This window comes from Thalassophryne amazonica, chromosome 15 (genome assembly GCF_902500255.1).
Source record: "Thalassophryne amazonica chromosome 15, fThaAma1.1, whole genome shotgun sequence".
Classification (NCBI taxonomy): Eukaryota; Metazoa; Chordata; class Actinopteri; order Batrachoidiformes; family Batrachoididae; genus Thalassophryne; species Thalassophryne amazonica.
In genome coordinates this window covers 3,178,165-3,191,822 of record NC_047117.1, presented here as the reverse complement: position 1 = coordinate 3,191,822, position 13,658 = coordinate 3,178,165, and the positions used below count along the sequence as shown (strand labels likewise).

General features: G+C 42.8%; 1 protein-coding gene across 1 annotated transcript; it reads left to right on the top strand.

The window, feature by feature from the left end:
* Positions 1 to 3,013: 3,013 nt before the first annotated feature.
* On the top strand, positions 3,014 to 9,397 carry etaa1 (ETAA1 activator of ATR kinase). Its single transcript, XM_034188900.1, has 7 exons — positions 3,014 to 3,024; positions 3,598 to 3,932; positions 4,508 to 4,639; positions 4,959 to 5,029; positions 5,164 to 5,276; positions 6,430 to 7,928; positions 8,918 to 9,397. Exons 2-7 carry the CDS (start codon positions 3,785 to 3,787, stop codon positions 9,022 to 9,024), a joined length of 2,070 nt encoding a protein of 689 aa, XP_034044791.1. The 5' UTR covers positions 3,014 to 3,024; positions 3,598 to 3,784; the 3' UTR covers positions 9,025 to 9,397.
* Positions 9,398 to 13,658: the final 4,261 nt, after the last annotated feature.

The following is a 13,658-nucleotide window of genomic DNA, read 5'->3' as shown; positions in this document are numbered from 1 at the left end:
CTGATGTTGGTCTAACACCAAACCCGAGGGCCGTAACACCTACTGGTCACCAGGATTCCCGGCCTAGAAAAACGTCCCTGTCTTGAGCTCCAGAGTAGCTGCAGCTGATGTTTGCTCTTCTGGAATTTTCAGGACCTGCTGCAAATCGGACTTAATTTGAGGATCTTGGAGATCAGAGCCGGCACGTTCAGCCTGGAGGTGATTGATTGTTGAGATTAGCGAGCAGCACGTGTAACTCAGCTCTGTGATCCGCTCCGGACCTTTCAAACCAGCCCAGCCAGCGTTCTGGATCACATTTCAAAGACGAACAATGTGTCTTCTCCTGGACGAGGGTGGTTTATCCCGCTGCTACTGTAATCTAAAAACCATCCTGACAGACAGATTCCTGTCTGAGTGCATCAAAACCACCAGCAGTATTTGGTTTCGCCGGACCTGAAATATGGTGCGGATCTGAGTTTGGCAGTAAACCAGGCTGAAGCTCGCCTGGTTTTCGCCTGATGGGACGCCGATGAATCACTCGGCTTTCAACACAGTCAGCGAGCTGCAAATGTCGTCTTTCCGACTGATTTTAATGTTGTCAGACATCTTAGGCCAAGACGTTCATCACAATGAAACGCCGTGACAACGACCATCAAGCTTAAAGTTGGTGAAAAACACTGAAACAATGAACTTTTACTTATTCTGTGTGAAGACAGAAAGGTTTGAGCTCCGTGGCTTTGTTTTTGCTACCAAATGGGGGCGGGGTTTGTGTGAGATGTTTCTTATGTCCAGGAAGAACTGATGAAATTCTGAAGCACATCAGCAGGTTTTTTTATTTTTATTTTCTTTGATGTGCTTCTTTTTATTCATTTCACTTATTTCAAGAAGTGGCTTTATGACATCACAAAGGTCTATCCATGAGTAGCCCGGCAACCAGCCCTGCTATGAATTGGGTCGGATACTGGCCTCCATTTAGGAGTGAGAGTTCTCACTCCTAAACAACCAACAGGAGAGCAGCGCTTGCGCCACATCAACGTGAGGCTGACGCATGGGCTGACGTCAGCGTCTTGGCCGCCAACCAATCACAGACTAGGAGACAGAGGCCAGTATCTGGCCCAATTCAGGGCCGGTTCGCATGAGATGCGCCAACACAAGTTTAAAATCCGCCTATTATCAATGTTTATTATCAGTGAATTAATCATTCTTAGCTGTGATTATGCTCCATATAATGACTTAAAGTTGAAATGCTAGACTAGGGGGCGCTGTTTTAAGCTCGAGCAGTGATGAAGTTCTGTCCATTCAGTGAAGAAACAAATTAATCTTGACACATGAACACAAGCATCTTGATAAATACAGAAGGTGACTGAAGTAGATATTCAAACCCGATTATTCAAATTAAGGGTCACAGGGGGTGGAGCCTATCCCAGCAGTCTCTGGGCGAGAGGCGGAGTTCACCCTGGACAGGTTGTCTATCGCAGAGCCGACACATATAGACAGGTTGTAAGAAGAGAATAAATAGATAAGTTCTATTCAATTAACAGTGAACATATTATTGATAGCGGGAGTTAGGCAGCGGGTTACATAGATAGCCTGGCCAGATCTCTACAATTTAGCTAGCTAAAGAAAATTCTAAGACACATTTCAAGAGTACATATCAAGACAATAAAGGGTGACATATGCCAGCTGAAACAGGAGGGGGTCATTGTGCTGTATATGACCTTTGTGATGTCGTAAGGCTGCTTCACTGTCACACTGGAAATATAATCAAAGTCAATCGTTGTGATACCATAAGGACTTGTTCGTAAAATACTGCTAGTATGATGGTAAATGGTATATGGACTGCATTTATAAGGCACTTTTCCATCTGAATCAGAAGCTCAAGGTGCTTTACAATCATGCTTCACATTCACACCCACACACACTGATGTCAGGGTGTTGCCATAGAAGACGCTCAACTGCACACCTGGGGTAACTGATAAAAGATAAAATCTTCGTGATGTCATAAAGCCTGCTTATTAAATACTGGCAACATGATGGAAAAAATGAAAATCTTCAGATCTGCCTCAGTTTTTTTTTATCATGTCTTTCCTGACAGAAGCAGCATCTCTCCGCCCTCCTCTGTTAGTTAGTGGAGGTACTGAAATGACTGGAGTGACCTGCTCATTCCCATCTCATTTCACTCAGTAATCGTCTGTGTTTTGCTGTGGAACGAGTTTTCAGCTGAGCCAGTGGGATGTGACGTGTGATCCTTCCTCTGGGACACGGCGAGCGTGATGGAGCCGCCGCTTTGACAAACAGCCACCGCCGTCATCACACACGCGTCTCATGGCTCTGAGACGTCTCGGGGATTTATGGCTGCTCTGCATCTCTGATGTTTACTCATGATGCTCTTAAAAGTGTAACAGCTCATTAGAGCACAGCGATGTCCCGCCCCCGTCCCGCCCCCATCCCGCCCCTGTCACTGTCATCCTGCTCAGAAACATTAAACTGCACCGTCTGTGCACGTGCCACTTGCACAAACAGTGCTTGTTTATTGGAGCATTTGATCTGTTTTAGCCGCACTTGTAATGGGTTTATATCTTTTGTGTGTGTGTGTGTTCTGAGCAACTGCAGCCTTCATGACATTGAGGTTTTTGATTTCTGGATTTTTAATAAGAGCCTTTTGATAACATGGTAGTGTTTGTATTGCAAAAGTCAATAAATTTGCAATTTAATATTCATCATTTGTTACCACAGACTGAATGTTACTTCATACTGGAAACAACAAAAGGAGAGCTTTCGAAAAATGAAGCCAAAATCTCCCTGTCGCCACCTGGTGGGTGATTGTTGTGTAGCAGTGTATGTTATTAACCCCGCCCCCCATGCTCTCTGTGAGCAATAAATCAAAACAAAAATATTAAATCAAAAGAACATTTATTTTTGCCAAGTATATGAGATTTATTTTTCAAGTAATTCTAATAATCAGCAACTGCACTTTTAAAAGGCTATGTCCTAATTCAAATGTTTTATTTACTTCATGCTGATTGACCAAGAATCTTCCGATCTGTAAATTGACAAACTGCGTCTGTGACTCTCAATAATTTGTTCATGAATAGAAAAGTTTGAGGTTTATTTGATAGTTTGTTGTTATACTTGTTGTTATATTTATTGTTGAATGTTTTTTAATGAGTCACCGTATTATGTATTATTATTATTATTGTAGTATTATTATGTATTATTATTATTATTATTAGTAATAGTAGTAGTAATAGTAGTATGTCAAATTAATTAAAGTGTTAGTTTTCTTTGCTTTATTCACTGATTAACTCCCCCGGTTCATTTGCTTTTAAAATCTTTTATATATTATCAGTTTTTAAATTGATAAGATAAGATAAGATAACATAAGATAAAACTTTATTGTCCGCAAAACGGAAATTTGACTTACATGAGCTGCCGAAGCCCCAAGACGTGAAAACACATCAAACACTCATCATAAAACATTCAACATAAAATAATTTTAAAAGTAGTGCGTGGTCTGCAACAATGTGTTCAATGTGTTATCCTTAGCATATTGTTGCATTTTCAACTAAAGTTCAAAATAAATGTTTTTTTGTTTTTTTTTTAAGAGTGAAGAAACAGGGGGAAATGCGCATGTTGCGCGCAGCTCTGACGTTCTGAAACACGCGCCTCCTGACAGGAAAGACTTCTGGGAAACATGGCGGGAGGTTCGAAATGTTTATACTTTGTTTTTTCGAAGGGACTTCAAAGCAAACAGTAAATAAACCAGCAGATTGTCCGGATAAACGCTGTTTTATATACATATATAATGAACAGAGCTCGGAGGCAGTGTCCGCTTTCTGCTGCTGCTCTGCCGCAACCACCGAGTCCAGCGGTCGTCAGCGTGAAACCGAACCGACTGAGGAGGAGCTTCAGGCGTAGTCAGTCTGAGCCGAGAGCCGAGGCTCAACAGCCAGGTCGGTGGCCGGGCCTTCAGGGCTCCGGCTATTAACTGAAGTCCACCTCAAATCCCTTTCAAATATTCTTACACTTTAACACTTTACATAAAGATTTTTTAAACCTCATAAGAAATGGACCACTAACTTTTTACAAGCAGTAATATTTACGTTTCAAATTGGAATGCCTCCGTCAATCAAAACAGTTATTTATTGGTGAGGTGTGAACAGCGTGACGTAATGAGTGTAATAACGGCCATAAAGAACTGCTCCTGTGAGGGGTCACATCAAGTCATCTGTCTCCATCTCACCCTGTCCTTTCCATCTTCCTCCTGCATTTATGGACTTTCATTTTTTTTGTCTCATCCCTATCTCTCTGACTTTGTCTCCAAACTGTTCTACCTGTGCTGTCCCTCTGATATGTTCATTCCTAATCCTGTCCATCCTGCATAAAGTAAAAAACAAAACAAAATGAGTGGATTCTGTAAACGGTATTATTCTGATGCATGTTTATGTCTGTTTAGACACTTTGAACAGGTTGGATTTATTACTTGGTGTATGAAAAATTAAACTGTTTGTATCTTCATCTTCTTCAGAGTTCAAGACACCAACCAGAATCCCAAAATCCAGACTTGGTGGTGGTTTCAACGGACAGTCTCCACACAATGACTCTGACATTCAGCACGACATTATCTGGGACGCTACGTCTCCTTCACCCAACAGACTGAGTAAATTGCCAGTACTGCATAAACTAACACATCTGCACATCCTCTAAACTGTACATCCTTTAAATAGCATCAGCGCTTGCTTGTAGATGTGACCATTACCTTTGAGACTTGGAGCTTCTGGCTTCCCATAATGTTCTTTCCTGTTGTTTTCATTAATTCAGAACAGGAGGAGAAAGAAATGGGTTGTAAAAAGTTTGATTTGTTGAGGGAGAAAGTTGTGTCTTCATGGGTGTTCACCAGCAGGAGTTTATTTATTTTTTAATGGACTTTAGACAAGAGTTCTGATCAGTTCTTTGTTGATGTCTGTGTGTCACTTCAGGTAAAAAAGGCAAAAAAATCTCTGCTGGAGTTGTGAACATTTCAGAAATCGTCAGCAGGATCGCACCAAAGGTCAGTGTTGCAGAACAAACAATCAAAGAATGTCAGCTCACTGATTCTCAAGATATTTTTGTTCCTGCAACATCTACATGAACGTTTGTGTTCCTGTCATACTTTTATGCTTTGATTGTCCTGTTTCTTTGCAGCACGGCAGACCGGAGGTTGCAGAGCCGACTTTGCAGCAGTGGATTGGAGACAGCGCTGCCATTCCCTGTACTCCAGACGTCCAGCTTCCCAAGCCCAAGAAAAAAACGCCCAGGTATCTCAAGATCCACTGCAGTGATGACTGTGCTTTGCATCCGGTTGTGTCTGAGATATTTTAGTTTTAGAACACGGTGATGTGCACGTTGACAGTTTGACACCATTGTACTTTTTCTCCGTCATCGTGAAGCAGTCTCTGTGCACTCGACTGAAACCTGATTTTCTCATAAATATGGATGAATTTGATTTGCTGCCTCACAAATCCAACAGGTTAATCACAGAGATGATGGGAGGGGCTTATTTGCACCTGCATTTTTCATTTCAGTTTGTATATTCATTAAAACCAAAAGATGCTGCCCCCTTTTGGACTCTGTATCATGCTGCTCAAATTCTTATCTTTAGATGTTAAGTTTCTTTTTGTAGTAATTCACAGATTTGCGCAGTAATAATGGGATCCTGTCACAGGGCGACTGAAGTTACCCTCAGCGGTGGGGTTTGGACCTCTGTCCTCCGGTAGGAAAGCAGAACCTGTACAATTGAACAGTAGTTGAGTAGATAAGGAGCTGGGCTGCCAGTAATGTAGATCAGGGTTCAGATCTGCTCGTGTTACCTGTCTGTGTCTTTGGACAAGACACTTAATCTGCCTGGTCACAGTCCACCAGCCTGACCTGTGGAAGTAAATGTGAGGCATCATTGTAAAGCACTTTGAGCATCTGGTAGATGGAGACATTTTATAGAAATGCAGTCCTTCTTCCTCTTCTGGAACCGCTGTTATTTGTGTGGAAAGGAGTCAGCTGAGGTGATTCAGCTCTTGATTAGGAGGCTTCCTGCATGCTTCCTTTAGGAGGTCTTCTTGGTTTGTCCAGCTGAGTGGAGACCCAGTAGTTCTCCAGAACAGTTTGAGGGGTGATATGTTCCATCTAGCCTGACAGTGCTGTGAGATCTGTGAGGAAGATCTGGAGGATGTGGCTTTGGAGAGAGATGTCTGACTTACTGGACTAAACCTGCTGCCACGATGATCTGGACCAGGACGAAAGGAAGGATGGTTGGAAGAGAAATGTTAAAAACTGGTGGACAGTATGCAGGAGTTTATTTTTTTGTGTCTGAAACCAAATAAAGTTCAACACCTCGTGAAAAAAAATGGTCCAAGAGGAAAGTTGAGTTTTCCACATCATCATATTTCATAAATGAAATTATTTTTCCCCCAACAGGCCGAATGCAGTCGATGATCTGCTGAAGCTGGCCAAACAGTTTGACTTCACCATGTTTCAGAATGATGAAAGCGACGCTGAGGACCTGCACCAGCAGAGTTTGGAGCTCCTGTCAGAGGACATCCTGGACTTTCACAGTGGTGCTGAGAACGAGGATCCAGCTGTGGTCCATCCCCCTGCTGATCTGCGTATGGAGGACGATTTGGACTTTCTGTTTGATGGACCAACACAGCATATCAGTCGAAACTTAAGTCAGGCTTCATCAGCGCATCCTTCTCAGTTAAAACCTGAGGCTTCTGGGAAACTTCCTGTCCCTTCACATAGTCACATTTCAGTGGTTTCTATGACCCGGCCCAAAGGCACTTCAGCAAACGCGTTTGAGGACGACTGGGAAAACGATGATTTGCTAAATGACTCTTTAGTTTTCGAAATGACACAAAATCCACACAAGTTTCTCACTTCGAACCACTGTTCAACTCAGAAGACCTCCAGTGAAACCGGATGGCGTGAGCACGCAGGAAGTGATCCTGACTGCGGAATTGTTGGACGTGGAGAACCTGCGGTCTCTGAAGCTGGAAAGGACAACTTAAGGCACACCGTCTCTGAGAAAACAGTCCCAGCAGACTCTTTGACAAGCTTGAAGTCTTGCATGAATACCAGCAGGAAAGCAGCAGATAAAGGCCCCCAGCAGATCACATTTTCATCTAACAAGGGTGTGACACCAGAGGCGGGGTCTAAAGTTAGGTGGCAGACATGTCAATCAAAGGCACTCATATCAGATCCACCAGGATCACAGTTTATTCAGAAGACGTGCGTCATGGGTTCAGGTATAAACCGCGGCACGGCAGAGGGAACAACCAGTCAGACCTTTCCAAAGAAAACGTCTCTGTCAGTTTCAACCCCTAAACCCGCTGAACACCGTGAGACCCCGACTGTTTCTGTCAACATCCAGAACAGCATCTTCCTGGATGAAGACCTGGACTCCTTCTTCTTATCAGAACCCGCCTGGGATGACCTGGACGATGACGACCTGCTGTGTGAGGTGTCTGAAGACCTGGAGAACCAAATCCAGAGTGTGGACAACAGTTCTACCACATGTACGGTGGGTCCGACGTGTCACCAGAGGCTGGTTCTCCAACCATCCAACTGGAACTATCAAGCCCAAGGCAGACTGTTTCAACCAGCCAGTCAGCCACCAGCTTCTATGCAGCCTTTTCCCAAAACACAAACTTCTGGATCCCTCTACACTGGTTCATGTAGACCGGCTGCTGCTTCAAGTTATCCTTCAAACATCATCACAAATCTACTGATGAATCAGGCAAAGAATCCACCGGGATGCACAAATACAAAGGTCATAACTCAAACCACAAACAGTTTGACCCATTTGACAAGTCGGAGCAGGTCAGCTGCACCAACTTCACCAGGACACAGCGGGAAATGTCCCAGTCGGTTTACCTTCAAGAAGCCACATACCACAGATTCTACAGCGACCAGCAAAGGTGAGTCAACATCGAGCACATCTGATGAACATCAACCAAATGTTTGATTTTTGAGGCAAACACCAACGATTCAGTGCCGCAGCAGGTTCAGGCATCAAGAAACAGTTTCATCCTTTGATTCATACGCTAGAACTCCAGAGACCCCGAACCACCTCAGGTCCACCACTAAGTTATTAATTACTTCATTTTCCACAGTATGTCGTGGTTGTTTTAGTAGTTTGGAAGGTCCTGTGACTTACACGTTGGTGCAACTTATATAGCAAAAAAACAAACAAACACGCATTGGTTATTAATAATAATCACTATTTCTATCAGGTTTTCCCAGGAATCAAAGCTCTAAACAAAATAAACTCCAGCAGCAAAAGAATATACACAGTGATAAAAGTACACGTTAACAATCCACAAAAACCCCAAATCAAAGAGCTGATAAAAATCAAATGGACTCGTATTTTTGCTGTCATGTTTTTAACGCTGTGTTCGTCTGACAACTTCCATCCAAACTGCATCAAACAACATTCAGCATGTTGTCCATCACATATATATTTTTCCATCATGTTTATTTTTGGAATTTAATGGTCTTTGAGGTACACACCACAGCCTGAGGCCTTCACGCTTGAATCCATTGTTCACATGTTGCTGTGGGCCAGCAGACTGTATCCATTTAAAGATAGATTTTCTCCAAATTATGGTAAATAACATGATGTCCAATGCCTGTTTGTTTGTCCATCTTGCTTATTTTTGGAGTTTAGGTCCTTATGCTAACAGCACCGGCTGTGACGTGCACACATGCTACACTCAGTTCCTGGAAAATGTAGATGTTTACTCCCTGTACTGGTTTTATGAAAAAATTGCCATTGATTCCTTTACTGGTTGATTGGGTCTTTGAGGAATGATGTGGTCTCTGGTCTGAAGCTGTTTTAGAAGTCGAAGGTAGAGCTTCTCTGGACATGTGAGGTCTACTCTGTAAGAATGTCTTTTGGGTTCTGCAGCTGGGGTTAAATGTTCGGTGGCAGAAATCGAGCTGAAGAAGCAGCAGGCCATGGAGAGAAGACACCAGCGGCTGCAGGCCACCCAGAACCTCCGAGGTCCAACATGATGAAGATGAAGAGTCCTCAAAGCCCAAAGATGGAGAGCAAACAGAAGGAGGAGGATTCATCTCAGCTGGCTGGAGAGCGAAGGTGGAGAGCAGCTGCTGATCTGAGGCCTGCAGGTCCAGCTGCTGTCCGTCAAATGCAGAACACACCCATCAGCTGTCTGCTAGCTTCAGTGTGGACACAAACGGCTAACACTAATCCTGCAAAGACACTTTGTGTAAATATGTCGCTTTATAATGAAAACACACACAAACAGATAATGTTTTGGTGTTTGTATCCTGAGAGTTCTCAGTTTAAATCAAACTCTTTTTATGTGTGTTTGTCTTGAATGTAAAATGACCAGAATTCAGATTAAATGTTAAAAATGAATTTGATGTCAGTTCGGCTTTTACTCGTTTTGTTCATTTTTTATCAGGTTTATCGAGATTTGAGAAGCAAACGTATTTTACATCAGTGATTGTGACACTGACACACACACACACAAATAACAGGAAATCTGTGTCTTCAGTGTTAGCATGGACCGGGTGCTGGGTTTTGGTCCAGACTTTGAATAACGTCTGGCCTTTAGATCCAGATGCCTCGGAAAAGCTTATGGAGCCATGAGGTCAAAGGTCAGAGGCATTTGGTAATGGTAATATCTTTGTAGGGGGATGAAGGTCCATCAGGTCAGTATCAGGATTTTACATTTCCAGCTTTTTGTTTGTGGAAGATTTTGCTGTTCAGTAAACTGATGTGTTGGTCTCAGACGCAGATCCTGTCCGGGCCTCAGCAGGTGTCAGCCGGTACTGTGCACCCAGGCGGGTCCAGTCAGTCCTCTCATTAGTCTGGCTGATGGTACTGATACCGAGCGGGCAGGAAAACTGATCTTCCTTATCTGCAGACAGGTGAGTAACTGCAGTCTGCTGTAGATCAGAGAGGATTTCCTGTGACAGGACGGCAGTGTTACACTCGGGTCCGTATTCACAGTTTTTTACTTTTCTTCTGTCGATCAGCATGAAGGGATTTGACCTCATAATGAAGACTGATGGCTTTAAGTTGTGCCTAATTACAAGCTAATCAGGTGATCAATAATGTACCAATCAACTGTGATGGCTGATAGAACTTATGTAGTAGAGCTAACACTGCTGAATGGAGCCGTTCATTAACTTATTTTATGATATGTCAGCAGAACCTAACCCCAGAGTGCGCAAATCACCCGCAATGGTTCCAAACCTTTGTTCTGAGATGTGACGACTTCCTTTGGACTGAAGAAGGTTTTGTGACATTTGGGAATGATTTCAAATTTGCCATCAGTAGTTTTCAGTAGTGAATAAAGGTTTGAGTATCATCTCCAGTCACATGTTCTGTCCTTTTTTCAGCTTTCCATTTGTACATTATATCCTGTATTTGACCACTAGTGGGCATCGTGTTTCTCCCTGTGGTTGTTACCTTCCCTTCTTGAAGAAGTGTGTTGATGAGAACGTGACGACCCCAGTGGTACTCCATCCAGCAGGGGGCAGACACGTCTATGGAATCAGAGTTCACTAGCGGTATTTACGTTATCCTCATTATGTGCTCTTTTAATTTGGCGAGTTACCAGATGATGGCATTCATTGTTTTTGAGTTATTGACTGCCGCCACTGGAGCATTCTAATGTAAAGGGCACATGAGTTTAGTTTGTTTCCTGGTGTTCCAAAAGTGGGCAGTATTGTACTCTTTGTTATTCACACCTGCTTCTGTTCATTTGGATTAATTAAAATCCCGCTGGAGTGAACTGGTTTTGAATAAACCTGGTCTGACCCGGATGAGAATTTATTTGTGATACTAGCATGTTTTGCGAGTCCTCACTGTACTGATGGCGTGTTTTTGTGTTTGGGCAGCAGAGCGGGATTCTGGGCCCACCTGACACCGACACTGAGGTGGTCTAATGCACGGATCTGGTTCCCCGCTGAAGGTGAAGTTACCTGAGAATCAGTCTGATCTCTGTGTGACCCCCCCCCCCTCCCCCCCCAGATGAGAGTTTCACACGGACAAAGAAAACAGGTTTCACTTTCATGTTTTTTTAATGTTCCCTCCAGGTTACAGAACCAAATGGGTCATAAAAGTTTGTTAAACAGGAAAAGACAAAGCACTTTTCTGATATTTCCAGTCATTTTAACAAACCCTGCGTTCTTTTTAAAACAATCGATTCTATTTTAAATGTTCCCCAACCCACCTGTCTTGAGGTTTCTTCTGAGGTCTGTGAAAAATTTCTTGTTTATTTTGTTGAAAAGGTAGAAAATAGGGCCCACATACCCCCTTTATGTGACCTTTCTATTGCTCACACTTGCCCTGCTGTCCTGAACCAGTTTGAGCCAGTGTCTCTCTTTACCCTCAACAAAATTGTCTCCCAACTTAAACCTGCCGGCTCTCCCACCGATGTTATCCCACCTCGCCTTCTTAAAGAGGGTTGGGAGAGTATTGGTCAAAATGTCCACCAAATTATAAACAGCAGCCTTGTCTCAGGCACTGTTCCGGTATATTGTAAACAGGCCATCGTGGAACCTCTGATTAAAAGGCCATATCTGGATCAGAACACCTTGTCAAATTTCAAACCAATATTGAAGCTTCCTTTTATTTCCAAGATCCTTGAGAAAGCTGTACTTTTACAACTGCAGTCTTATCTTGATGTTCATGGCATCTGAGTCTGCACTTTTAAGGGTTTTTAATGATATTTTACTGACCACTGATTCTGATAACGCAGCCCTTTTAAAGCTTTTAGATTTAACAGCAGCTTTTGATACAGTAGATCACGCAACTCTCATTGCTCGCCTGGAACAGTATGTGGGTTTAAAGGCTACAGCACTTGATTGGTTCAGGTCCTACCTGCCAGAAGTTTGAAAGTTAAAATTGGCGATTGTGTCTCCTCATATGCCCCCCCTACCTTGGGGAGTTCCCCAAGGGTCCATCCTTGGACCAGTTCTCTTTTCTCTATACCTTCTCCCGCTTGGGCAAATAAAAAAAAGAAACATATCATTTATATGCAGACAATACCCAAGTATATCTCCCTTTAAAAAGAGATGATGGAAGCTCTGCCACACATCTGCTGGATTGTCTCAGGGAAATCAAAGCCTGGATGGCCCAGAGCTTTTTAAATTGTAATAATGCAAAAACTGAAATGATCATTTTTGACCCTAAAGGAAACTGTGATGCCTTTCGCAAGGACTTGGACCCCCTTTTACCTTATTTTAAACCCACAGTTTCTAATCTTGGTGTAAAGCTTGACAGTGATTTTAAATTGGACCAACAGATTAACTCTTGTAAAAACCAGTTTTTATCATCTGAGGCTTTTATCCAAGATTAAATCTATTCTATCTTTTAGTGATTTTAAATGAGTGATTCATGCTTTTATTTCCACACGTTTGGACTACTGCAGTGCCCTTTATTTCGGTGTTAACCAGGCTTCCCTGGCATGGTTGCAGTTGGTCCAGGACGCTGCTGCTCGCCTTTTAACAGGCATTAGAAAACATGAACACATCACCCTCATCCTCACTTCTCTTCACTGGCTTTCAGTCCATTTTAGAATACATTTTAAAATCTTATTGTTTGTTTTTAAAGCACTAATCGGATCAGCTCCACAATATATTTCAGATCTCTTAAACTCCCTCACAATCTCTTCGGTCAGTTGATCAGCTCCTCCTCGTTGTCCCTAAGAGCAATTTAAAAACACGAGATCCAGCCTTTTCTGTGGCGGCCCCTAAATTGTGGAATGAGCTACCAGTAAAAATAAGGTTGTCCCCCACCCTACCTACTTTTAAATCTCGTCTTAAAAGTTTTTTTTTTTCATTGGCTTTTAACTCAGCCTGAGAGTTGTGTGACCTCTGTTCTTGTGTGATCTCTGTTTTTTGTTTGTCTTTTTGTGTCACATCTGTTTTTGTGTGTATATCACTGTGCAGCACTTTGATAAACTTTTGTTTTTTGAAATGTGCTCTAGAAATAAAGTGGATTGGATTGGAAAAGAGATTCAGAGCACCAACATTTAAAGTTAATAATGTCAGTTTTTTTTTTTGTTTGTTTGTTTTTTTTTATACAGTAATCTGGTAACTAATATGTATGAACGCTGATGTTACTGTTTGTCACTGTGAGCCTGCGGTCATCACACACACCCACAGAGTGTAATGTCAGCGTAGTGCACGTCAGCACAGTGCACACTGATTCTAGGCAGCTAGCTGCACAACACTGTGAGCTGTGATGACCAGCGCCCCCTGCAGCTACAGTGGTGGCTGACAGATACCCTGATCATGCTTTTAATCCTTCACTGAAAGTAGCTCAAAAACCACTATTGCTGCGATGATACAAGCGCTACATGAGTTTGTACCATCAGTGAGCTCCTGAACATTGACTCAGGAGAGTAATTCTGGAATCACTGGAAGCCAAATCACAAACAAAGGAGCAGCTTCCAGGAGGTCCACAGACACAGGAACCATCAGTTTTCTCCTCCAGCCGCTTTAACTCCTCCTCTAGCATTTAAACTCCTCCTCTAGCTGCTTTAACTCCTCCTCCAGCTGCTTTAACTCCTCCTCTAGCATTTAAACTCCTCCTCTAGCATTTAAACTCCTCCTCTAGCATTTAAACTCCTCCTCTAGCTGCTTTAATTCCTCCTCTAGCTGCTTTAACT